Genomic DNA, 26,654 nt, shown 5'->3' on the forward strand with positions numbered 1-26,654 from the left:
TTTGCCCCTCTCTTCTCTGCCTCTTGCCTTTTTTGCTGGAAAGAGGAGGGGCTGTCTAAGTAATCCAATACCTGCCCAATTCATGAATGTTACTGTAAGTTGCTGAACTGCCCTGACAAGTGCAGGGGTTAAAACGCATTAGCAGACTGAAGCTGACAGCACTGGCTGCATCTGTGCGCAGCAGAAATTTAGTTGTGTGTAAAGAAGGAAAAGGACAAAAACGCTTTAACCAAATAGTTGAAAAATCTGGCACTGCTTCAAATGAGTCTTTTAGAAGAATGAAAGAAGTAGCTGTGGGCTTCCAGCCATCAAAGATGTCTTCAGAGGAGAGTGCTGTGAGAGACATGGCTGAGAGTGAGGCGGACTGTTCCGAGGCACTGGACGAGGTTGTGCTGGGGCGCATTGCCAGCTTACCTCTGGATCCATTCCCACCCAGAGACTTCAGAGGGAAGTTTAAAAAGATGCGGCATAAGAAGAGGCCCACCATTCTTGAAAGTAGGTGCTGCTTTGTCACAGTGAACCTGAGGTGATCACCTCATAAATTGAGTTCTGTGAGAAATTAGAATTTTTTTTTAAATGTGCTGTTTTAACCACTATTGCAACCACTTTGTGAAATTCCTCAGCTCCTTATTGTATTTGTCATAGTTACGCAGGAATCTGATGAGTTGTTAGTAATGGACTCAGACAGTTAGGGAGTCCATCACATGAGTTGAGCTGATTGTAACAGATTAGCTTTGTGTCTGAGAGACTCCTGTACACCTTTATGTCTTTTACAGAATGAGCAACACTGATTTGAAAGGTTATTAAAGACCAGACTATATGAACAAAAAAAGAGGGGAAGGCACAGGAGTTTGAGTGAGTGCAGGAGGGAGTGAAGGGTTTTAACTTGATAACTATAAAAATGGCTGAACTGGACAGACATACCTCACATTCCTCACCTTCATCAGAGCTTGATAATGCTTTTAATAAGCTCTTTACGTGTTAGATCTTTGCCACTTAAAGACCAATTAAGAAAGGATGTTTACATTATTTTGTTGATTCAGATCTGTTGTCTATAGTGGTGTTTTGCTAAAGATTCTGTTAATAAACGAAAATGAAAGCCTGGTTAAATGAGTTAGTAAAGCATCTTTCCTTCTAAAGTGACACTGATCTCCTTCAATGTGCTAACAAACTTCCTGTTTCATGTCTAAGTGTTGGCAGCAGTTACCCTGACAAGTTTATAGATATCCAGACAAGTGTTATGCCATAAACACAGTATTTACTTTCTGTTACAGTGACTGAAATGTTGATCATATTCACTGACAGTTCCGATGTGATCAGGCTTTTCTGTGATCTCCTTTGACAGATTAAAGCCTGTACTGCATACTTCTTTATATAACATTTGCTGCCTGCTGTTTATAACTCAATAATTTGTGTTTCTTTTATTCAATTCATTTACTTTAAATACAGAGCTGCCTGTAGTAGTCTGCCTCTCTCTTTAACGTCTTCCTGTTTAGCAGCCATGTTGGAAAAAAAATGTTCAAATTATTCATCTAGGGAATTACATAAACCGCTTGCCCTTCCGAGATCCTCTACTGGACAAGTCAGGCAGACCAGATTAAAACTGATGGATAAGTCATGGAAGTGAACTTTGCTCAGTCTTTAAAGCATGTGCTGGGTTCATCTTATTCAGTAGTGATGTTTTGCTTATCATAATAGGCCAAGCAGTTGCCTGTAATTGGTCAAATATGCTTACAGTACATGTAATAGCTGAATGATGTATTTATGGACTTCCCCAGATCATATCTTAACTTTTTCTCCTGTTAAGGTTTCAGACAATTGAAATGATTCATGTTTGTGTAGCTATACACCCTTCTGTGGCTGTGTGTGTGTGTGTAAACCTTCCAGTTGAGGCGTGATTCCGGTGGTTTGCCTTGTAACAAAGTTATGAAAACGTCTCTAAACTTAAACCATAATCCTAAACCTAATCGACCAGCATCAAACAAGTAACAGCCATGAAGGCCATTTGTGGATTTATTCATATTTCCTGTGTTGTACTTGCCAACAACTGACTAGCATGTTTGTTCTGTGACAGAAGGTGGCAGTAGTTTGTATTTTAAAAAAAAAATGAACTGGAAGTATGAAGACTGTAGATGTACCAACTGTAATAAAGTTGTCTCACCGCAGATGAATAGGTTGGTCCTTTGGCAATGATTTGACTACTATACTATATGTAAATTTAGATTAAAGTGTTGGGTATGCCTTTTTTATTTTTTGGTAGTACCAAACTAAAAATAAAAAAAAAATCCCTGCTGTGGGAAGGAGGGATTATACAGACGCACACTGTGTAGTATACAAACAGTAATGTCCTGTGTGAGTCGGTGCTGTATGGCTGCTCTGTTTTGGGTATAGTGAGGACAACTGAGCCTCTGAAATATGTGGTTTAAACCTCAAACACTGCAGCCACCAGTGATGGCTTCTCCATCACAGAGTGTATTATGTAATCAAGGTCAAGTGGCTGTCGCTTGATGGACAGACAGAGTTCTGATAGGATTATACTAAGAGCACTGAGAGGCAGCAGAGGAACGGGGCAGGGTCGTATTTTATAGACCATATGTTTAAAGACATGTATCTGATTTTTACATAGCAAAATGTATGAATGTTTAGTTGTGTGTTATGTGTCGAGGAAAGGCGACAGGAAGGATTAATTTATGCTATTAATGCCATCTTAAAAAAATGTCTGTTATGGTGCAAAACTACACATTTTTCTTTTGGAAACCTGTAATTTTTTTGATGAATTAATATTGTCTTTGGGATCAAGTAACTCTTAGTAGAAACATAAATAATTTATCCAAAAACATTGGCCTACTTGAATAGCTTTAACCTGCATTTAAGCTGCTCAGGTTTTTAATGCTTGGAAGACTTTAAAGGGTTAAAACCATCAGTCAGCGCCTGCTCTTATGTAGATCCTCTATGTGCAGATGATCCCACCCTCTTGCTGATCACTTCAGTGTCATCTTCTTTCCCCTGCTCTCCCAGATGTTCTTTGTAATGTGTCATGCTTCCCACATTCTCGGTCTCCTCTGTCAGCGGCGGGTGACCTGTCAGATTTTCCCAGTCATCCTGAAAGACGCACAAGCCCGTCACTGTCATCATTATCAGGCCATGCACGCAGACAAACAGTAGTTATTATTAACTGCGCTCCACTAAGAGGATTGCTTCCTGCACTCTCAGCCTCCGTGCAGTTATTTAAAGGGAGCTTGCATTGCCGCCCACTGCCTGCCACAGCTTTAGAAAGAGGGAGAGTGAGTAAGAGAGAGAGAGAGATGTTGAGAGTGTTTGCATGGAGGGAGGGTGAGAGAGAGGGCCGATAGCCAAGGACAGGACACAAGAGGAGGGGTAAAGCCGCGCTTGTGTTTTTTCTCAGGGTCTCGTCAGCACAGCATTGTGTGCGTCACAGGGAGGTGACAGCAGGCGCTACCTGCTGGTCCTAGCTCTGCTGCTGCTGCTACTGGAGGGAAACCACATCTAAAAAGGGGGGGTGGGCACTCAGTAGGAAACTGCAGCTATGGCCAGCCAGCAGGACTCAGGCTTCTTTGAAATCAGCATCAAGTCCCTGCTAAAATCATGGAGTGGAAGTGAGTAACAGCTTGTGTCCTGTTGTTGTTGGTGTTGTTGTTGTTGTGCTCAGCTGACAGAGCTGAGTGACTGAGTCAGGCTGCAGCTCTACTGGGGGCATGACTTTACAAATGCATCCTCTTGTTGTGGTCTGGAACACTCTGCTGCTGAGATGTGCACAGTTTTTTTTGTTCACTATGCTGCAAACTTGGGAGGATCGTGCTGTACTTTTCACTGAGCACCACAACACTTGAAGCCGTTTTCAGTTGTCTCTTAGCAACAAGAAGATGCATAACTCCGGTACAGCTAGCATCTCTCAGAATAACCTGTGCAGTATAAGTTCTGCTTTGGACTTGTCTGAATATTTCTCCTCACTCGAGTTTCTGACGGAGGATGAATAGGTCTTATTAGGTGCGAGGACACAGTAATAGGATTAGCAGAGGTTCAGCTTGGTTGCATGTTCTGTCCAGAGCTCATAGCTTCAGTGCTTTCCACTGGGCCCATGAGGCTAGGATGGGATGCCTTCCTGCTTTAGATCTTGACACTATTAAAAATGGACACTAGAACCATCTGAAAAGTAAAAAAAGAAAATATAGCAGTTTAACAGCAGCAGTTTATGTGCACTTCAGATTTCCCACATCTAACATGGGCTGGTGCTTCCTATAAGCAGTGAAAAATGCTAACTGAGTCAGCTGCACCTCTGAGGCAGTGCAGTACGTTGTGTATATCTATTGAATCTGAACGTAAAGAGATACTGTAGAACAAGCTGTCCCTGTCGACACTCAACATTGAGCCATCTCCTGATGATGTTGCATAATCCTCACAGTGGGTCACTTTGCTAAAGTGATAACGACACAGGCAGTCGTACTGTATCAGCAGAGACTCACATCTCTGCATTTAACAGTTTCATTAAATGTGAGCTCTCATAATCTCATCTCTCCTGCTTCTCTTTGCACGAGCTGTTATGTAATATACTGTACTGTTCATCACAAGATGGCAAAACATCTTATCTAAAAACATGTAACACAGTGGCTGATATGGGAGTTAAGAAACTTTTTATTTATTTCATACTAAAATAAGTCTTTAGTGTCTGGAAGCAGCAGTGTTTTCCCTGCTGTCTCTTGGCTACTGTTTAAACACACAATTTACAATCTCAAGACCCTTTCTTTAATGAGTCAGTGTGTCCACTTCTAATAAAATGTTGACAAACAGCAGCACAGAACTGGTATTGTGCACTAGCAGTGTCAGGTCTGGTGTTCAGATGGCCTGAAGGCTGGTCCTCCATCGGCCAATCAGAGCAGGAGATGAGCTGCAAGGGAGCCTGGCACAAGTACCCAAACATGTTCTGATATATTTTACATCACAGTTTTTGCAGCCATGTTTGTTTTCTGTTTAATTTTGAATCCTTTTTCTATTGGAATTTTTGTCCTGTAACATCTGGCCCAATAGGAGAATTCTTCTTCTTTAACATTTTAGTGTTATGTAGCTGTGTGACTTCTGTTCTATGCTTGAGGGCCTGAATCAACAGCAACTACAGTCGAGTGCAAAGGGAGCCCCTTATGTAGAGACAGATGTGGGCTTTTTTTAACAGGACCTTATGTAATTGGCCTGAAATGCTCTCTCACAGCAGGCAGTCATTTCCAGCATGATGTCAGCTTACAAAAACAGAGCTGATGGTCAATAGTTTGGGACCGTCATTTTAATCTGCTTTCACAGAGGTCTGTGTAATCACTCTCTCGCTCTCTCTGCACTCTTTTTCAAGGCTCTTAAAACTTGTAATAATGTATTATAATGTTGCTGCTCCAGTGGCACAGCTGCTCTTACTTTTTTAATAACTCCACAAAGCATTTGTATACATTTTTTAAAGATCAGCTCTTACTTAAAAAAACAAGCATTATAGTTCTCTGGCCTACACTTGCTCACCAACAAGTTTTTGTGACTTTTTTCTTTTAACTCCTATTTGTCAATGCAGCATTATATCATCATGAATACTGTATAGCAGTGGACTCACTTATGCAGTGTCAGTGTTTCTTACAGAAGCCCCACAAAGTACTCCCTAATGGTCTGATATTGGAGTTTCTGGTCCAGTTAAAGAGGTCAGTGGTATCTAAATACCCACCTACTCAGTTCACATGCGTCTGCTAAAGTGGTTGTTTACTCAGTGGGAATGTCTATGTGGGCCAGTTTATTTGTATGCATGTGATGTGTGTGTGTGTGTTTATGTGTGTATGTGATGCCTGTTTGCATTGTCCTCTAGGGAGCACCACCATGCTCAGGGTGTTTCCAGCATGGCGATGATGTAATGCATGCTGTGCCCGAGCTCCTTGTTTGCAGAGTCACATGTCACGTCTGAGACTTCGAACAGTGCCCAGAGCAACAGAAAAGGGCTTCATATGCACACTGGTCCCTTTATTTATCTCTCATCCCCAATTTAAATCACTAGCATGGGACAGTTTTGATAAACTTATAGGCTTGTTTCACTTTACTTGTACCTCGTAAAAATGTTTTAGAAGCCAGGGTCTTCTGCTGCTTTTTGCTTATGACAACAGATCTTTAAAACAAAAGTTGTCACTGCAGACTTTAAAAAAAAATGTTATGAAGCAGTGCCTGATCACGAATGGTGTTTACGTTGTGTGTACCTCGTGCTGTAGGATCACAGAGGAAAGGGGAGGGCTGCTCTGTCAGTATAGTGTTTGCCCCAGGATAAATATAGTCTCACAGCTATGCCACCATAGCATGTTGGACCTCATCACTGCTCTGTGCCTCAGCTAAAAATTCCCGGGTGACCTTCACTCTTGGAAGGCACCGGTTGGTCACAAGGCTAGAGGAAGCCATAGCAGAAGCAGCGCACATAGAGACACAGAGAGAGAGAGAGAGAGAGAGAGAGAGGGAGATTGAGGGATTACGTGGTCTCCTGTACCAAACACTACTCCCACTTTTTAAAACACACCCGCTTGTTGTCTCTGTGCGCCATGGAAACTATACCCAGGAGGACAGATCCAGCTGACACACAAGACATGGAAGTTTGTGGACACCACTACTAGTGAGCGTTGTTCAGGACAACCCTGGATAGCATACCTTCCTTCCCCACTATGGACGGCACAGCTGTGTGCTGGAGTAAGGCCAGCGTCATCAGCTTCATCAAGGGTCTGGGTAGGTGCTGAGTAGCCACGAGTGAGGGATGCATGTTCTGAAAGCCATAAAAGGGTTGGCGCACGTGCTGGGCATTGCTTGACAGATATCCTTTATGTCCTGAAAAGACCTGAAGGTGAAAACCTCTTTAAGGGTAGCAGAGCGATTCTCAAGGTTCTGTTGTGCAACTTTATCAGTGCTGCATACTTTAAAACACACTGATTAGAAGTTTGCTCAACTCTTTCCTGTCTATTCTGCGCAGTGCAGATGTGCAAACTTTCCCTTTTAGCTGCCCGTAAGAAGAGTGAAATCTTTGTAGTTTGAGTATGGTATGGTTTGAACACTTAATAGGTTTGGGTCTAATCTAGCCAAATAACACTGTAAATATGCTAGTTACATTTCTGATCTGTAATTTCACAGTGAAGTATACAGTATTTAAAAAAGTTAACCCCACAATTTAAAGATTTCACCCTTTTTAGTATGTGACAGATGTACAGTAATGTGTTTCTGACACGGTGCAGGCTGCATTTTGCTGCTGCTTATGTGATTTCTGTCCAGCACACATTTATTATATACACATGCAAACTTTCACACTTTCCAAAGCGGGAAAAAAATGTGGTTCTCCTTGTGCGGCTGTTCTGTCCTCTAAATATTTTACAGCAGATTTATGGCTGTTTGTGAGGCTGGCATGTTGTTATGAAGTTGAACAGTTTCAGGCTAAATGAAAATTGTGCAGTTCTAATGAGGTGTTTATATGCATATCTCCTGCTATATTTAGGACTTTTGTGTCTGGAGGCACCAGAGTCTAACACTGAGGTAAATTTTTAACTTGAGTTTGTTCGTGGGTTTTAGTGGCCTAAGCCCAACCATCCATAATTAAACTTGGACCACAATATAACACTGGCTGAAGGATGGTCACATGCACAAGATTTTTGCTTCCCTCAAAGGGCAATGACATCCTCGGTACGAAATGAAAACACCAGCTGCCGGGCCGTGGTGTTTTAATTTCCATATGTGCTGTGTTCACTGTAGCAGTAGGAAAGAAAGAGCAGACTCAGGGCAAGCCGGTGCCCTTTGGACAGTCTTACTCAGGAATGCTCAACATGTTGGGAACTTTTTGTCCATGTTTGGAAACTTCTCAGCAATACCCTGTTCGCCGGTCTCTTTTTGTAAACATATCTGTGGCTGATCCCCTCCCACTCATTTGTGCTTGAATTGGCAATGGTTTTACTTGACAAAATTATTTCCCATCTTGAGCTTTTTGTTTCTATTCCTGCAGCCTCACCCGTGGGGAACGGATACAGTAAACCTCCCATCCCTCCAGTCTGCTGTCCTCAGGGAGAGAAAGGTCCCCCAGCCATGATGCCCATCAGTATCGACCCTGAGAGCAAGCCGGGCGAGTACATCCTCAAGAGCCTCTTCGCCAACTTCACCACCATGTCTGAGCGCAAGATCCGCATAATCATGGCTGAGCCATTGGTGAGATGATGCAGCGACCAGTTGTTGCTTTGTTTAAAAAAGAGCCAGTAAAACTACATTACAAAGGTTCTTCTATAAAGATTCCAATATCAGTAATAGAAAAGCATTTTCTTTCTTGTTTGCTGACCCATTAATCATCTTGTGAGCTCTTGTGGGTGTTCTGACCCCAGGGCGTGAACCATTATAAAAATGTCAGACAGGAAGCCAGACAGTCTGGCCCATATCTTGTTTGACAGTAAATAGGGGAAGTATTTAGATCCTGTAGAAAAATTCTAATACAATTTATTATAAGTAAAATAAAGCAGAAAATCAGTTTTTATTGCATATTTTTGTTTTGTTCAGAATTTAATTTCTCCCAACTTCCTATTGGATATACAAGTGTATGCACATATTCAAGTAAAGTTAAGTTTTTTTGTTGGGTGAATGTACTAATTAAATTTGCATTTATATTAAATATAAAAAGGCCTGAATATTAATCAAAGGTTGGTCGTCACATCCTGGCTGATGATGAAATGATGATAATGACTTTGGTGAGGCAATTGTCAAACTGATGAAGCTGCCCATAAAATTTTGTAAAAGAGTCTTTTTGTGCAGCAGTGGAAGTTGAAGCCCATCAGGAGCACCAACAACAGCAGCTGTCATAAATAATTCTGTTGACAGACAGTCGGGCAGGTGGTGAAGAGTGGTTGTGTGTTAATGTAGGCACCACTCACCACCTGCTCCCGGATACATTCGTTTTGTCTTTTTCTGGTCATATAGAGTACGAGACAGGAAGTAAAGCAGTAATCTTCATACCACTACCAGACGTAGTTCCACTTCCATGTGATTTTTAAAAGGTCTAATAAGATGTGTGTTTACTTGCAGCCTTGCATCAGTGAGGCTCCTGTAGAAGTGTTGTCTCCAGTTTTAGGGACTGTGATTTATAGTAGGCTGTTAGTCAGCGGCTTTGGCCAGCATGGAAGTGTTAATTACCACAGGGAAGATGCATAGCTCCTTGTTTCATTGTAGTACCCTCTGGAGGACTGCAGCGAGGTTGTGTCTCTCTTTGTTTTTCCTCTCATCGGTGAAGTGGCTGAGTAATTTGTTTCAGCCTTGCCTTATACTTATCAGTGTACAGTTGTCAGCCCGTTTATCATCATACAGGTGGAGTAAACAGAGAACGTCATGCATTTGGCTTAATTATCAAATACAGAATATTTAAGTTGCTCAGTAAGAAAATGCTGGGGCGATTGAATACAGTGTTGCTGTACCAGCCTAACAGCTCGAGAGGCATCGACTTTTCTGTCATTCCAACACAGATGGGCTCCTCAGATGCAGGCATTTGTCTAAAAAGGCTTAGCTGGTGTTCCAGCTGCAAGAGAGCAAAATTACTGTCAGCCCACGCAATGTCAATGTCACACACACATCAGACACTCAGCTATTTTGGATTAATCAGCCAGTGATGTGCTGTTTGGGAGATGAGACAGCAAAGAGATGCATGCATTAAAGGAAAGTAGATTAATTGTGGGTCAAGTCTAAACATTTTCTTATTATAAAGGGTCATTGATACATTTTTGGTGGAAGGAGCTAATTTCAGAAATGTATTTTTCAACACAGTCCTCTCCTACATTTACACTGTAAGTCCATTGTTCATTACAGATACAGATCCCTTCTTTGTAGAAGCTGGGAAGTGGGCCACAACTCATTGCTGTCAAAATGGCAACCACTGAGCTCCTTCTTTATCTTGGGGTAGAGGTATTAATCTGAAGGTGCCAGATCAAGTGAATAGTGCGGGTGTTGGAAGAGTTTACATCTGCATTCCTGGGTGACGGCCATTACCACTGTGGTTCAATTAACTGGAATAGAAATACCACAGGAGTTATCAACTTTAAACTTGTATACAATATTTAGTCAATATTTATATTTTTTATTTATATTTTCTTGTGGCCTGTTCAGTTACTTATTCATCTAGATTGTTAGGTTTTGAGGTTTTGTGATATTTTCCATATCTGACCAACCAAGATTTTGTTGAAGTCTAGATGAATAAAAAAATGTAAGCCACATTAATGATATGAATATGAACATGAATCATCTATTTAAACCATGCAGAGGCCATTTACAGGACTGTCCTCTTAGCAGGAGATGAGTACATTAAGCCTAAATCCCTCTTGAAGGCCTATATCTCAGATGATAGAATACCATAATAATGGAAGCTGTCATGAATATCTTATCCTATATGTGACCCTGCCAAGCAACAGACTGATTGATGGCTCTCTCATTAGCCTGGCTGTAATGAGTCCCTGTACAAAAATACACTGCAGTCTGCAGATAGGCCTGGTAGAGTCATGAGCTGTGGATCAAGCTGCTAAAGAATCATACCTGTTTTCATGTGAGTAGTCAAGACAGCTTGATAAAGTTGTAAAATAATTTTCTTTTTCTGTGTTTTTTCAGGAAAAGCCATTGACAAAGTCACTACAGAGGGGAGAAGATCCTCAGTTTGACCAAGTAAGTGCAGACAAATATGCATAAAAAGAAAACATACATCTGTGTTGCGTCCTCTAGGCACATTTTAAATTTTCACATCTTAAATACGTCTCTAGTATGAAGCACTGTGTCTTGAGCAAGCAGATGGGTGAAAGCCCTGCTCACATCCCAAAAGGTCTTTCAGATCCAGTCAAGGGCAGGAGTGTTTACCTTGAGAGCTGGCACTGGCTCTGCACTAGGTGTGTCCAGCAGGTCTGTGGCTTTGCAGAGAAGGCCCTTTCACAGCCACAGAGGTGTGTTTGTGCTGCTGCGCGAGGCCATTCAGCAGCCACACAGAGCCAGAATTCTTCTCTGGCCCTGTGCTGAATGAAGGGCTCGCTGTGTTCCTCAGTCCGCCCAGACTCTCCTCCCTTCCTGTGTGCCCGGCCCGTTCCTTCCTCTCCCCCTCTCCCTCCCCCAAGCTGAGGGAGGCAGCCCCATGGGCACCAGGACTTTCTGCATAGTCCCTATAAGGACCAGCTCAGCCTTTCATCTCACTTCTCTCCATTGATGCAGCTTTGGATTTTACTTAAAAGCTGCCTCATTCAGCATCTTATTATTTAAATGTTCCAACTGATGAAATATAAATGAATCCATGTGTGCTGAATGATTTTTTTTTTTTTTTTGTTGAAATTGCTATACGGATAAACAAAGGAAGTGCTGATTGTTATCTCTTGCATTGGTATGTTAAGTGCTAAACACTAATGTACATTAACTCCTATGTTTTTGGTTCTTTTAGATGATAAGCACCATGAGCTCTTTGGCTGAATACAGTCTCCCCTCCATCCTGCGCACTTTGTTCGACTGGTACAAAAGACAAAATGGACTTGAGGAGGAGTTGCACGAGTATCGGCCAAGAGCCAACACCAAGTCCAAAAAGTGAGAATAACTGTACAAATTTCTGCTTAAGCAACAAACAGGCTGTGCTCTGTACTGCATGATTGTAGCAAAGCTGCTCTTGTATTTTCTCTCCTACAGTGATGAGCAACAGAGAGATTATCTACTTGAAAGAAGAGATTTGGCTATTGACTTCATCTTCTCTCTTGTACTTATCGAAGTTTTGAAACAGGTGACTAAACTAAACCTGGTACCACAGACAAACTACTTATATATTTTTTTAAATTTTATAATACAAATATGTAAACCTTGTCTCTATATTCTAATCCAGATGCCGCTTTACCCATCCCTGGACAGTTTGGTCAATGAAGTCATTAACTTAGCCTTTAAGCACTTAAGATACAAAGAGGGGTAAGCTCCCATCTTTTTCCTATCTTCAATGTATTTTCTTTTCATAGCTTCAAGGCTTCTCTGTGCTTCCCTAACAGGTATCATGGTCCTAACACTGGAAACATGCACACTGTAGCAGACCTCTATGCTGAAGTCATAGGAGTATTAGCCCAGTCCAAGTAAGTTGCAAAAACACAGCTTGATTATATAATTTACTCCTAATATTTTTATCCTCATTTGATGGGATGTAAAATCTGTATTCTCTGCTTCAGTGGGTTGGGTGGTGGGTGTTGGGTTTTGCTGTCATGCCATGTCGTATTCCTGTTCCTAATGCCTTGACTGCAAAACATTCCCCGGCTCAGGAGACTGGAACATACTGTAGAGACGACACACTTTTGGACAGCTTCCCTTCACACCAAACTAGGACTGGAAATGGATTTCTGTTTATTTGAAGTTTTCAGATCATTGCAGCAAGAAGCAAACCCTTAAAATAGAGATATGGTGCCGCATATAGTGCCTCCCTGCTAAATTTCCTACAGGAGATACAGATATGAGTTTTTACTAAAAGCTGAGTTTAGTTGTATTGTTTTAGTACATTTGAATGTGTCCTTTTTCATCATTTCCCCTCACATGACTGAGATGCAGAAACAGCTGTATTCACTTTCTTTCTTACAAGTGCAGCTCTAGCCAACAGGGAAATGGTTAAGAAATGCTCATATGAGTGCTCATGATGAATTATCTTCCAAATTTAGACCAGCTGAAGAATCTCATCTCTGGTTCAATTTGGGCAGAGGATCAGGTGCTAGACACAGAGTTCATCTCAGGGCACAGACTCACAGTCTGCATTCAGACAAGGGGGTGATATTTTTAGGAGGTGTGCTCCCTGAATATTGTGACTGTATTTGCTCTGAGTCACAACACAATTTTTTTTTTTTTTAGAAGTGCTGAGTTGGGATTTGTCTGACTGAGCTATGCGGGCCTGCCTTTACATAGAATCTCATTTTTCCCAGGTTTCCTGCTGTAAAGAAGAAATTTATGACGGAGCTGAAGGAGCTACGCCAGAAGGAGCAGAGTCCATACGTAGTCCAGAGCACCATTAGTCTCATAATGGGGGTCAAGTTCTTCCGGATTAAGATGTATCCTGTTGAGGATTTTGAAGCTTCTTTTCAGTTCATGCAGGTAAACTATGCTTCAGTGAATGCATACAATTATAAATCTACCTTGATACTGTAAAAATGATTATAAAAGGGGTGATTGATAAGAGGCCTTGCTTAGATGTTAATGCATGGGAGGCTATTATGATGTCCTGCTGCAAAGATAGCCAAATCTATGACGTCTGCAGGCACGGTGATGGGCCTGTGATGACGCGATGCTGGTTGACTTCCTGGAAAAGGGTAACACTATTACAGGAGGGCCAACTGTACAGATATCTGAGACAGTTATGGAAGAAAATCAAGAAGATGTGGCGCAGGAAGCTGCCAAGTGAAGTGTGAGTCTACAGTGGTTGATGGCTGCCATTCAGGAATTTGTACTGGAACGCATTCTGTCGTCCCCAAAAGGAGCTCAGGGATACCATTTTGAATGTGAGGATGATGCTCAGTAGGGGGCTGTGTGCTCCACAACTACTGTATTATATGTGTAAGTGTAGGAAGGTACTAAGGATGTGCTCCTTTTTCCTTCGGCCTTGGACTTATCAATCACCCACTGTGTGTATGAAGTATAGGTGTATTTTCATTACTCACTGTTGTGTGGTGGTTATGTAAACATTTGCTGACTGTGTTTAGCTTTGTCATGTAGTTCATGCATTGCACACAGTATCATATATCTCTTGGTTGCACATTTTCCTGGTACTGTCTGTATGAACAGTAGATTTGAAGCATAAACAGTGGCTGTTGTCTGTCTTCTTTTCTGCAGGAGTGTGCCTATTATTTTCTGGAAGTCAAGGACAAGGACATTAAGCATGCCTTGGCTGGCCTCTTTGTTGAGATTCTGGTTCCTGTTGCAGCCGTAAGTGTCTTTGCTATTACACAATAATTGATATAAAAAAGATCACTGCTGGAGGACTGTATCCTGTCATGTGACCCTGTGTGATGTTGCACCAGGCTGTAAAGAACGAGGTGAACGTGCCCTGCCTGAGGAACTTTGTGGACAGCTTGTACGACACAACCCTGGACTTGTCCTCCAGAAAGAAGCACTCACTGGTTAGTTACAGAGCAGAACACACACCGACACTGATTGCTGCCCTCTGTTTTCACTCTGACACCCTCTCCTGCATGCTTAGATTGCCTGAATGCCTGCAGTCTCTGTGAATCCTCAAGGTCACTAATGTTCATTTTACAGCGTTAGTGTCCACACAAAAAATAATTTGTGAGGGAGCAGGGGCAGCATAAAAGCAGGATACATAAGCACAATATGTAAGGTTTCTTTTCTCTACAGTGTGATTTAACCACATGGGAAACAAAAAGACGGCAACCCATATGAAACGTACATCCCCCGAGGCAACGATTACAGCCGAAAGAGAGACGCATCATAAGCAAAGAGATTAAAAAAGCTTAAAGCCTCATTACGTCTTCAGACATGTCTCAGAGATAATGCATAATCCCTCAAATTGACCACTTAAACGGTATGCTGAAATATTCTAATATATTGTTACATTTCTTCTTCTCTACTCAGGCGTTTTACCCGCTGGTGACTTGCCTGCTGTGTGTCAGCCAGAAGCAGTTCTTTCTTAACAGATGGCACGTCTTCCTTAACAACTGCCTCTCAAACCTGAAGGTAATGTAAGCAGCTGTAAAGCCACACCACATATGTCACACGTGCAAAATATGTGTCACCACTTCATTAGTCATAATGAGGTCTGCTAATCTACTGTACATTATTCTTTGGTATTTGATTGTATTCATGGCACTGTAATGCTACACCCAAATGCTTCAGTCAGTTACTATCCTTGGCAGAAATGTATACTATAAGCACAGTGTGATGGTCTCATTGTGTCACTGTGTCATAAACTAAAATTACCTGCCAAACACTTGTTGCAAAACAAAATTACCTGCCAAACACAAATGTTTTTAATTACAGAGTCGAGACCCTAAAATGGCCCGTGTTGCACTGGAGTCCCTGTATCGCCTGCTGTGGGTCTACATGATCAGAATCAAGTGTGAGAGCAACACTGCAACACAGGGGTAAACATCTATGAACACTTTTCTTTTCAGTTTATTTGTTTTCCTTCAGTGTTTACAGTGTGTGAACAACTTGTAAGAAAGTAATGAAAATGTGCCATACAATGTTTTAGCTACTTTGAATGTGTGTTTAGGGAAATGACACAAAGGGACTTTAAGTCGCAGCTATGCACCAAGCTCTCTGTATGCTTTTATTGCTGTTTGGTGAAATAGGAATGCTTTGTTTTTTTATGAACGTGTACCTGAGCTCCACACTTGCAGTGGCCCTCAGGTTTATCAGCAGTTTGCAGACGTTTATTACAAGGCTGCTTTGAGGAATCCCAGACAGGCCCAGCCAGACGGCCCAAAATAAATGTGTCTTAAAATAAACTTCCTTTTTCAAGCTGTAGAGAACTGTATGAAAGTTTTAAATGCTTAGTCAAGATATCCTCATAACATCTTCTTTTCTTTGTGTCCACAGTCGTCTCAACACCATTATAACAACACTTTTCCCCAAAGGATCCCGTAGTGTGGTACCAAGAGACATGCCTCTCAATATCTTTGTCAAAATCATCCAGTTTATTGCACAGGTACACACACTGATGTGCTACGGCTCTTACATATTATGTTAAATGAAACTAGTGAGAGTTTTACATTTTTCCTTATTTTGTTGCAGGAACGACTGGATTTTGCCATGAAGGAAATTATCTTTGACCTTCTTTGTGTTGGGAAACCAGTAAAAGCCTTTAGTCTTAATCCAGAGGTATGCCTGCCATCAACTTTTACATTTTTATTTAGCCTCAGTAATAGGTAAATCTTTGAGGGTAGTATTTTTTTCTCAAACTGTCAAAATATGCCCATTACACTGTTTCTAGCTAAATCACATGTCCTTTTAAAAGGCTTGCGAGATGCAATAATAATGCAACATTTAAAACTGACAGCTGAATTTCCTGCTCTGTTCAGAGAATGAATATCGGTCTGAGAGCATTCCTGGTCGTAGCTGATAAACTGCAGCAGAAGGACGGTGAGCCTCCCATGCCTAACACTGGTTGCACTTTGCCCTCTGGAAACACGCTCCGAGTGAAGAAGACTTACCTGAGCAAAACACTGACGGATGAGGAGGCTAAAGTCATTGGTGAGCGATTGCAGTCAGGAATGTTAAAATATGCCATTCCTTTGCAGACTTACTCACCAGTTATTACATTTGAGTCACTTTGTCATCTCCTCCAGGTATGTCACAGTATTATTTCCATGTGCGGAAGGCTATTGACAACATCCTCAGACACCTGGACAAAGAGGTGGGACGCTGTATGATGATGACAAATGCTCAGATGTTGAACAAGGAGCCAGAGGACATGATCACGTAAGTGTGCACACTCCTGTTGTCTTAGCTTCCAAAACATTTAAGATGGCAAATACCTAGAAATAATCAGAGGCGGAGTGTTAAATGTACCGTTAATAAGAAATCCTTTACTAATTATTGCTGTGTTATTTCATCGGAACTTTACAGAGGTGAAAGGAAGCCAAAGATCGACTTGTTTAGGACATGTGTTGCTGCCATTCCTCGCATTCTGCCTGACGGGATGTCAAAGCCAGAACTCATAGACCTGCTCTCCCGGTAAGTTAGCGGCCTGGGGAAAAATCACTAGATAAAAGAAGTTTTAACAAACATTTTTTTGTTTGTCAGATTGACAATCCATATGGATGATGAGCTACGACTCATAGCCCAGAATTCCTTGCAAAGTCTGCTGGTGGATTTCTCTGACTGGCGTGACGACGTCCTGTTTGGATTCACTAATTTTCTGTTGCGTGAGGTCCAGGACTCCCACCCGGGACTGTTAGATACATCCCTCAGATTACTGCTGCAGCTGCTCACACAGTGGAAACTGACCCTGGCTGCTTCAGGGAAGAGCCATGACACAGCTAACATGCACACTGTGGAGGTACTTTGTGACCTATTTCTCTGCTTCTAAGGCAAAATGACACACTTGACCTCTTTGTTTTGTATTTTGGAGGACTAGAATCATTTTAGTAATATAGTTTTGTTTTAATGTTTATGCTGCAGCTGCTGCAAACAAGTTCAAGCCTCAAAGTACCTGCAGAACGAGGTCCACACTCCACAGTCCTGCATGCTGTGGAGGGACTAGCATTCATACTGCTCTGCTCCTGCCAACTCAGCACCCGCAGACTGGCCATCTCTATACTCAAAGAGATACGAAGTCTCTTTATGACCATCGGGCAGTCTGAGGTAGAACAAAGAATGAGCAATGCTTACAGATAAGATTGGTATATGACGTTCTAGATTGAGACTTATTGTTTGTCATCTGCAGGATGATGACAGACCGATGATAGAAGTTATGGATCAGCTCAGCCCCGTCATCCTGGAAAGTTTTGTCAATGTTGTGGTCTCAGACACCGTAAGTTGTTTGATGAAATTAAACTGTTTAACCACATGAAGACAACAGTTGTAAAATGTTTTCAGGAGTCAGGAGCTTTACTCAGTTATTTAATATACAAAAACTGAGTACCCAGCTGGAACTAAGCAGCTGTTGGCCCTTTGATTCTCATTGTGAAATCATAACAATACAGAGTATTCAGACTTTTCCTGAGAATGGAATAACACAGTAAATACCTTTAAAAATTGGCAGATGAAATAAATGCTTCCTGTTTGGTATCTTATTTAGTCATGACCCCTTGACCTTTGCCCCTCCTGTGTCACCGGCTTGTTTGCAGGCCACCCTGCCAGCCGGTCACCACGTGGACCTCCAGTGGCTCGTGGAGTGGAATGCGCTGCTCGTCAACAGTCACTATGACATTAGGAGCCCGTCACATGTGTGGATCTTTGCCCAGTCTGTGAAGGACCCCTGGGTGCTGTGTATATACAGCCTCCTCCGGCAGGACAACCTGCCCAAACACTGCCCCACAGCTCTCAGCTACGCCTGGCCCTACGCCTTCACTCGGATGCAGATGCTCATGCCCCTGGTAGACCCAAAGTGAGTGTCCTGCTTCTCTTTTCTATTTTCTTCGCATCTCTATTTAGTTTTTCTTCCCTGTTAAAAACTTCCTCTTAAGATCCCTTCCTTAAACAGCTCAGAAAAAATAACATTTCCCTTTTTGTATGATTGCCCAGTAATCCAGTGTATGCAAAGAAGACCAGCACCTCTGGCACAGGGGACAATTATGTAACCCTGTGGAGGAACTACCTGATCCTTTGCTTTGGGGTGGCCAAGCCCAGTATCATGAGCCCAGGCCATCTGAGAGCATCGACACCTGAGATCACAGCTCCTACGCCTGACAGTGGTGTCAGCTACGATAACAAGGTGAGCTGCCCTCCCCTGTCCTCTGGCCTTATTAATTCCCTCAGTGCTTTTGTCTCTCCAGGATCAGATGTTCATACTGAGCTTGTTGACATTCACACTCAAAGCATCACGTTACACAGCAGCTACTGTATTTCACATGCCTGGAACAGGAAGCTGATATATCCTTAAATGTGCAGACACTCATCTCAGTGTAGCCCTGTGTAATTAGTTGTGTTGTTCAAGCAGCCTGAGAGACTTTTTTCTGTTCGACTGAGCCGTCTGTTTGATGTTCCAGGTTATCGGGAGCCCATCTGTGGCTTGGCTTCTGAAGCAGTTGGTTCCACTGATGAGGGCAGAGAGCATTGAGTTGACAGAGTCATTAGTTCTGGGCTTTGGTCGCACCAATTCACTCATATTCAGGTATATCAAAGAAACATGTTTTTAATTAATAGAAAGAACCATTTTCTACAAACCGTTTTATGTATTTCTTTTGGTACCAAAGATCTACAGTAGCTTATTTCTACAGATTTGAGCTGCAAGGTTGGCTTTTAATGAGACAGAATCAGTGAGATGGAAGTTGGGGCACGCTCCATTATTTTCTCCATAATTAAAGTCTGAGTTGAGCTGCATTTGTGTGGATTTAAAGTGGAGCTGAACAGGGGATTATTCTGGAGTGGAGCCTTGTTGCCATTTACTGCTGCATCTAAATCATTTCCTCGAAATCAAATTTTACAGCTCAAATCTCTCTTCCTTGAAAAAATAAAGTCACATTGCAGCTTAATTTTGTTCACTCGACTAAATATTATTGATAAAACATTTGACAATTTACATAATTACATTTTCTCTGTCGGCACACAGGGAACTGGTGGAGGAGTTGCACCCCCTCATGAAAGAGGCATTAGAAAGAAGACCTGAGGTTTGTTGATCAATTTTGAAACACAATACGTAAAATATGCACCATTTAGGAATGAATTGGATCATACTCTGCAGTCCTTACCAGACAAAATCTTAGTTGCTAAATGAACATGAAGGCCTTGTGACATGATGAATTATTATGAATTATCTTTTGCAGAACAAGAAGCGGCGTGAGAGGCGAGACCTGCTGAGACTGCAGCTGCTGCGGATCTTTGAGCTGCTGGCTGATGCAGGTGTCATCAGTGATAGGTTAGTTTGACTCTAAAGGACCACAAATGCGAGATGTAATTGGCAGTAAGGGTTAGGGTTAGGGCCATGTAACCAATGGTCTGGCACTAGGTCAGTTGTAGCACACTCCACCATACTTTTTACACAACCTGGCCTTATGCAACCTTCAAGGTGCAGAACAGTTCCCCCTGGTTCTACCGCCTCACCTTCCACACATGACAGCAAGGTGTAGTTACATGATGATTAACACCTCCTGTGTAATACAGATTGGGTTTTGTCTCTTCATTTCCCCGTTTTCTCTGCAGCACAAACGGAGCTTTGGAACGTGACACCCTCGCCCTGGGCGCTCTCTTCCTGGAGTATGTGGATCTAACGCGGATGCTTCTAGAAGCCGAGAATGACAAAGATGCCGAAATTCTCAAGGACATCCGAGCCCACTTCAGTGCAATGGTGGCCAATTTCATCCAGTGTGTGCCAGGTAGTCCGCTCCGTCGCTTGTCAGGAACAATTACTGACAAACCTTTCATGATCAGAATGATAGATAACTGAATTAAGACTTAAGAGTGTCCAATCCATTTGCCCATTTTAATTAAGATTTTTAGAAAAACTCTCAATTAGGCTGTACACAGACAGAGCACAAGACACTTGACATTGATCTTGATTTGGATGTATCCCAAAGGAAGAGTAGATCCAGAAATAGTGCAACTTAGGGGCAGAGCAGGCATGGGCAGGTGATGACTCATGGGTTGCCACGCGTTCTCCACTCTATGGCTAATGATGTGTCAAGGGACAACAACAACATATTATCATCTAGGAAAATGCCGGGATATTTGTGCAGACTTTGCAATTTCTTAATGAGTGAACCCCTTACGACAGAAAGACTTTTTTTCCACTCCATAGTGCACCACAGGCGCTTCCTGTTTCCACAGCAGAGTCTGCGACATCACCTCTTCATCCTGTTCAGTCAGTGGGCCGGCCCTTTCAGCATCATGTTCACTCCTCTGGATCGCTACAGTGACAGGAATCACCAGATAACCAGATATCAATACTGTGCTCTAAAGGTAAAACATACATCAAACTCACCTATCATCACATCTCATATCAAAAATGACTGAGGACTGTTTTGCCATGATTTAATTACACGTTCAAGCAGTGTTTGATGAGGGTGACAAATAGCAAACTGGGTGATATTGTCCTGGTATGAGCATTCTGATGTTTGTTCTTTTAGGCCATGTCTGCGGTGCTGTGCTGTGGGCCTGTGTTTGATAACGTTGGCCTCTCTCCAGATGGATACCTCTATAAGTGGCTAGATAATATACTAGCCTGCCAGGATCAGCGGGTAGGTGGCCAATCCTTTACCACCGTGGTGCATTGAAACAAAGAGCTGACCCAGGAAACCCTTCAGATAGCATGCCGAAGCCAGCTTTATAGGAGCTAAACACTCCTCTGTGCCAACTGCTCACCATTATCTTGCAGGAGTCCTGGCAAGTAGAGAAGGAGAGCTTTGTTTCAAAATAAATTACCCTGTCATTGTTTTCATTGCTGTTTACTGTGACACAAGATAAAGCACCTGCATGTTTATTTTAGGCATTCTTCCTAAGTAAAATTCATTAGATGACTTGAGGTGTAGTCTTAACCGGGCAAAGAGCCAAGAAGTGTGATTTATTTATCCTTTGGTATGACAAGCAGTAGAAGCACTGGAATCATTTTACAGTAAAAAAAAACAGACATAGCTTTAGATGATTAATTCAGGTCAGGAATCCAAGAGAAACCGAAATCAAAAGAGTCTGTGTTGGTGTCTGCTCCTGGCCTAGGTCCATCAGCTTGGCTGTGAAGTTGTCATTCTGCTCCTGGAGCTCAATGCTGATCAGGTCAACTTATTCAACTGGGCTGTGGACCGCTGCTACACAGGCTCCTACCAGCTCGCCTCAGGGTGCTTCAAGGCCATCGCCACTGTCTGCAGCAGCAGGTAAAAAAAATCTCACAATATCTCACAATATGGCAGTGGTTTGACTCAGAAGTATAGATTTTATCATTGATACTTTAAAATTAATTTATTTTTGTGAAGGTTGTACTACTATATTATGTTTATATGTATGAGGAGTGATTGATGTTTGTGGCCTTCATGGGAGAACCTATTTTAGAAAACTGGGCTCTTTTTATTTTGTATTCCCTGATTTTATTAAATATTCCCTCTTATATTTACACACTTCATCCAACGGATGTGCAGCATACAGATATCTTCATCTTCTTCCACAAAATAATCCAAAAAGGACCTCTGAGAATCTTTATTTTGGGGAAGATAATAATTTATAATCAGGTTAAAATCAGGTGGTTGTTGGGATGAGCTGCTGTCACCACAGTGGACCTGTGGACTCACAAACAGTGCAGAGTTATTGACTTAACTTGCATAACCTCCCAAAGAGTAGAACTGCATGCAATGAGCAATTCCGTGTCACCTACCTCCTACATAAAAATGTATCAGTCAACATTCTTGTGTGAGATGTTATTTCCCTAATTATGATACAAAATGAATTCTCTGAATCAGTCAGATTACTTATTCAAGTGAGGAAACCACTGGCAAATTAGCCTAAGCCTCACTTAAAGTGTCACCTAAGCTAATCCTCTTTAAAGACTCACCATTCAGCTGAAGTTCACCTTTCTCAGAATTCGGAAAGTTTAGTATGCATGTGAAAAAAAACATTGTCTAAATATTGAAACATAAATCCTTTGGTTTCTTTCCTTACTAGCAAAAATTACCCGAGTGACGTTGTTACGCTGCTGAATCTGGTGCTTTTTAAGGCATCAGACACCAACAGAGAAATCTATGAGATATCAATGCAGCTAATGCAGGTGAGAAGCATAACCAGAGTTTGTGTAGTTGTATGTGGTTTACAGTCTAAGTGACGTAACATATTATTCCCTTTTTCATTGCACAGATTCTTGAAGCGAAGTTGTTTGTGTACTCTAAGAAGATTGCAGACCAGAAGCCAAACAGCATTCTCTATGGCACCCATGGTCCACTGCCTCCTCTGTACAGCGTCTCCCTGCCACAACTCTCCAGTCTGCTTGCCAGGATGTACCCTGAACTCACGCTTCCTTTATTCTCAGGTACCTGTTTGTGTTGTCTCTGTGTGGCTATGTTACAGTAGCGTTTAGCTCACTGTGTTTGATTGCCCGCTGTAAAACTTTCACAGGCTTGTCATCTTCTCTTGGCTTTCCACTAAATACTACTTGCTCACCCTCCAAAGAAGCAGACTTACTGTATTTACGCTCACCACAGAAACGCAGAGAGCTTAATTTGACTTAGGGACACCCCCAAGTTTAAGTTCAATTCCTGTGCGAATTAGGACCAAACTACCAATTATGGTCAAACTGAGAATACCGTATGTGTTTGATTTCCTTGTTGAATGTAAACACCGCAGTTCCCACTAATGTTATTCTGATGTTTCTTCTGCTTGCTTCAGAGGTCAGCCAGAGGTTCCCCACCACTCATCCCAATGGGAGGCAGATCATGCTAACCTACCTCCTGCCCTGGCTTGGTAACATTGAGCTGGTGGATAGTGGCCTGCTTCTTCCAGTCTACACACCGTGCTCTTCAGGTTATGATTCTTCAAGCCAGCTGACCAGCACAGGTTCATCACACCAGCTAAAAGGCACAGGCTGGGGGTCCTTACAGGCTACATCTATGGTTCTCAATAACCTCATGTTCATGACAGCCAAGGTAAAGTCTGCATTATAACTCTACAAATATGTTATCTGAGATTATTGCAGTTATCAATGGATGTGTGTGTGTGTGTGTGTGTGTGTGTTTTGGACAGTATGGAGACGATCTACCTGGAACAGAGATGGAAAATGCTTGGAATGCTTTAGTCAGCAATGAGAAGTGGAGCAACAATCTTAGAACCACTCTGCAGTTTCTCATTAGTTTGTGCGGCGTCAGCAGTGACACCACCCTCCTCCCATATGTAAGGCATTCAAGTCTGCTGTCAAATGTTAAGTTGTCACTTTATTTAAAAGTCATTCCAGTTCCAGCGTCACGGATAGTCTGTTTTATAATCTTCCAGATCAAGAAGGTGGTGATCTATCTGTGCCGGAACAACACCATGCAGACCATGGAGGAGTTGATATTTGAGTTACAACAAACAGATCCTGTCAACCCTGTGGTGCAGCACTGTGATAGTCCTCCTTTCTATCGCTTCACCGCCACGAGTAAACCCTCTGCAGCAGCTTCAGGTACTTTCAGGACATTTCAAACAGTCACTGGATTTTTTATTTAATGGGAAAACTTAACCAACCTTGAAATCCTGACTGCTTCAGTGGAACCACTTAGTGGTCAACCATAAAAAAAAACAAAAAAAAAACGTGTTCACTTGATAAATCCCAGTGGTGTTAAAGATAATGCTCCATTGACTTTGCTTAAACATTCTAGAAAACATTCTGTAAGCATGTTCTGGTTCATTTCTAGGTACCACATCAAGCAGCAATACTGTAGTCGCAGGCCAGGATAGCTTTCCTGAAACCGATGATACCAAGACTGTGAAGGAGAACGAGGAGAGGTATGCAGTGATGTCTTAATGGAAACATTTTTACGTGCTTCTCTATAGTTGCTGTATTATCTGCAATGGTGGTTGGCACAGTCCCAGTTTGAAGAAAGCAGGAACAAATACCAGTGTAGAAGGCAAACAAAGAGCTGCTGTGGATGAGTCAGCATTTAAATGATTTTAACCTCCTAAAACAATCAATATCACTTTAAATGTCCACAATTTGAATAATAGACAGAGACAGAGACTTCCAGCAGGTAGCTGGAGATTGAGTTACATTACATTATCTCTTCAAAGCTACATTACATTATCTCTTCAAAGCTACCAGAGTCGATTAACTAAAACAGCAATTACACTTAGGCGATGGGCCAGGGAATGTTTAATGCATTCAGATCTGACTGGGCATGTTTGCATATCTTAAGTTGCACAGAAACACAAACAAACTAACAGTAGTAGATCATAAACATTCCTGATTCTGAAGTCAAATAACTGTTTTTCTCAATGATGTCTGGTGGATTTAAAGAGGGCAGAGATCCAGATAACAGCTTCAGTCCCCCACTGGCGTAGGCTGTTGATTTTGGTGGCAAAAAGTTATTGACTTGAAACATGCCCAGCATAATCAATGAAAGAGTTCAAATGCATGCAATTATGAGAGCTGTAGAATGCATCTCCTTCTACCTGCAAATAACCCCTTGTTTATTGGGCCATGCAAACCAGTATCAGAAGCAGTTAATACACTGACTATGGATAAACAGCCTGTACAACTCATCTTGAAATAAACCAAACTGTCACTTTCTACTTTAGATCTTTAATTTAGTCATAGTCATTTTACAGTGATCAGCTTTAATTTTTTCTGTCTTAAGGCTTAGTCACATCATGCGGGCACACAATCGTCTGGAATCACGCTACAGCAGCAGCTCAGGAGGATCCTACGATGAAGATAAGAGTAAGTGTGAAATGCCCTTTGAAAAAATAAAAACATGACTGTCACAGTTTGAGTGTAGAATACACAGGCGGGGCTGAATGCTTGGATGGTAAGCAGCATGGTGCCATTGATAATGCATGAGCAGTGCAGAGTGGCCTGGGGCTTTTAAAGGGCTTTTTGTGAGAACTGGCACTGAAACACTAGTAGTCGAGCCCGGGGCCTCTGAACTGCTGCTAGTGACCCAAAAACAGTTTTGTTTCAGACTCTCGGGCTCTTTGTCCCATAGACTAATGTTAGAACAGCCCGACAATGTAAAGAAAACTGTAATATCTAGTGATAGACATGCTTTAAAATTGAGGATCTCAGCTATGTTAAATTGTAAGTTCATTATTTGAAGGCATTTTCACATTTATGCTGCTCTTCCTTCCTTCAGGTGAACCTTTGCCCCCCTATGCTGATTGGCTTATGGTTGTCATTGAGACCAACCAGCCCCATCCTTTGCCCATGCCGCTGAATGGAGGATGCTGGGCTCCACTGGTGGACTTTTTACCGGAGACCATCACTCCCAGAGGGCCGTTACACAGGTTAGACTGCTGTATACAAAATGTCTTCATTCTGTCATTCCTAGTTATTTCTTTTATGTTTGGCCCTAGATTAAATCTGTTTGAACAAAGAAGTCTGTTTTATTTGAGTGGCTTTTCAGCATGTGTGTTTTTTCTTTACTATAGGTGTAATATAGCAGTCATCTTCATGACAGAGATGGTGGTGGACCACAGCGTGAGAGAGGACTGGACTTTGCACTTGCCTTTACTGCTACATGCCTTATTTTTAGGTAAAGTCACTCAGTGGATTCATAAATGTGAGAGTTAGTAGAACTCTTTAATACATCACTGATTATAGGCAACAATTTCTAACTGGTGACATTGCATTGTTTGCTACAGGCATGGATCACTGTCGTCCAGAGGTGTTTGAACACAGCAAACGTCTTCTCCTCCACCTGCTCATCACGCTGTCCTGTAACAACAACTTCCAGACCATTGCATCAGTCTTACTGCAGACACGAGAGATTAACGGCACTAAGACCCTCACCTGCAAACCAAACCTTCAGTCAGAGTATTCACCTTCCGGTAAATATACTTACACTACTCAAAGGTTTAAGCAGACCTCAGTCAAGTGAGGCTGACCGAGCATTTGACACTCATCTCCTTCTCCTTGACTAATATAAAAGTGAACATCAGGAGGGAATGGCTAACATTCCTTTCAGACAATAGATAAGTTTCTGATCTGGGGAGAAAATATTTAGACACTGTGCCAAAAGCAATATCAAGCACAGAGGACATCAAAGGTCTTGATTAAAGCATTCCATTCTGCTATTTTTATCCTCTTGCCCAAATTGGGGCCATCTGCTCGGGCCTGGATAGGCTGGTTTAACTCCCCCCTCCCCCCAACTGATAAACTGTTTTTCAAATGTCTAGACATTTTAAAATGTCCAGATTACTTTTTGACCATTTCAATAATATTTGTATGCTATAAATAGAGACATTTTAACCACAATAACACACAATGCACTTTCCTGGAATCCAAAGAAAGCATGCTGTGTAAAGTATTATTTGTAATATCTTGCAAAAAGATTAATTTCTATTAAACA

At 42.0% G+C, this 26,654-nt stretch overlaps 1 protein-coding gene across 8 annotated transcripts in view; it reads left to right on the forward strand.

Annotated features, from left to right (window-relative positions):
- The window catches only part of frya (furry homolog a (Drosophila)), a 42,100-nt gene that overhangs the window by 4,014 nt on the left and 11,432 nt on the right, over window positions 1-26,654 (forward strand). For 4 of the 8 annotated variants that reach the window (XM_028418753.1, XM_028418752.1, XM_028418754.1 and 1 more), the window contains exons 1-39: window positions 159-495; window positions 8,009-8,208; window positions 10,639-10,692; window positions 11,450-11,589; window positions 11,689-11,779; window positions 11,879-11,958; window positions 12,036-12,116; window positions 12,948-13,116; window positions 13,852-13,944; window positions 14,040-14,138; window positions 14,611-14,712; window positions 15,016-15,119; window positions 15,577-15,685; window positions 15,772-15,858; window positions 16,059-16,230; window positions 16,326-16,458; window positions 16,606-16,713; window positions 16,783-17,038; window positions 17,161-17,343; window positions 17,426-17,512; window positions 17,829-18,088; window positions 18,226-18,415; window positions 18,690-18,814; window positions 19,253-19,310; window positions 19,467-19,558; window positions 19,843-20,015; window positions 20,438-20,598; window positions 20,766-20,876; window positions 21,352-21,506; window positions 22,288-22,390; window positions 22,477-22,648; window positions 23,005-23,261; window positions 23,359-23,505; window positions 23,605-23,773; window positions 24,006-24,096; window positions 24,945-25,027; window positions 25,440-25,590; window positions 25,735-25,838; window positions 25,948-26,133. In XM_028418753.1, the coding sequence (XP_028274554.1) occupies window positions 279-495; window positions 8,009-8,208; window positions 10,639-10,692; window positions 11,450-11,589; window positions 11,689-11,779; window positions 11,879-11,958; window positions 12,036-12,116; window positions 12,948-13,116; window positions 13,852-13,944; window positions 14,040-14,138; window positions 14,611-14,712; window positions 15,016-15,119; window positions 15,577-15,685; window positions 15,772-15,858; window positions 16,059-16,230; window positions 16,326-16,458; window positions 16,606-16,713; window positions 16,783-17,038; window positions 17,161-17,343; window positions 17,426-17,512; window positions 17,829-18,088; window positions 18,226-18,415; window positions 18,690-18,814; window positions 19,253-19,310; window positions 19,467-19,558; window positions 19,843-20,015; window positions 20,438-20,598; window positions 20,766-20,876; window positions 21,352-21,506; window positions 22,288-22,390; window positions 22,477-22,648; window positions 23,005-23,261; window positions 23,359-23,505; window positions 23,605-23,773; window positions 24,006-24,096; window positions 24,945-25,027; window positions 25,440-25,590; window positions 25,735-25,838; window positions 25,948-26,133 (5,353 nt within the window). In that variant the 5' untranslated portion in view covers window positions 159-278. Of the gene's footprint in view, window positions 1-158; window positions 496-3,425; window positions 3,618-6,390; window positions 6,751-8,008; window positions 8,209-10,638; window positions 10,693-11,449; window positions 11,590-11,688; window positions 11,780-11,878; window positions 11,959-12,035; window positions 12,117-12,947; window positions 13,117-13,851; window positions 13,945-14,039; window positions 14,139-14,610; window positions 14,713-15,015; window positions 15,120-15,576; window positions 15,686-15,771; window positions 15,859-16,058; window positions 16,231-16,325; window positions 16,459-16,605; window positions 16,714-16,782; window positions 17,039-17,160; window positions 17,344-17,425; window positions 17,513-17,828; window positions 18,089-18,225; window positions 18,416-18,689; window positions 18,815-19,252; window positions 19,311-19,466; window positions 19,559-19,842; window positions 20,016-20,437; window positions 20,599-20,765; window positions 20,877-21,351; window positions 21,507-22,287; window positions 22,391-22,476; window positions 22,649-23,004; window positions 23,262-23,358; window positions 23,506-23,604; window positions 23,774-24,005; window positions 24,097-24,944; window positions 25,028-25,439; window positions 25,591-25,734; window positions 25,839-25,947; window positions 26,134-26,654 lie in introns of those variants that run through there. The other 4 variants (XM_028418756.1, XM_028418758.1, XM_028418757.1 and 1 more) reach the window with 4 other exon arrangements.

The sequence above is a fragment of the Parambassis ranga genome, chromosome 13 (genome assembly GCF_900634625.1).
Source record: "Parambassis ranga chromosome 13, fParRan2.1, whole genome shotgun sequence".
NCBI lineage: Eukaryota > Metazoa > Chordata > Actinopteri > Ambassidae > Parambassis > Parambassis ranga.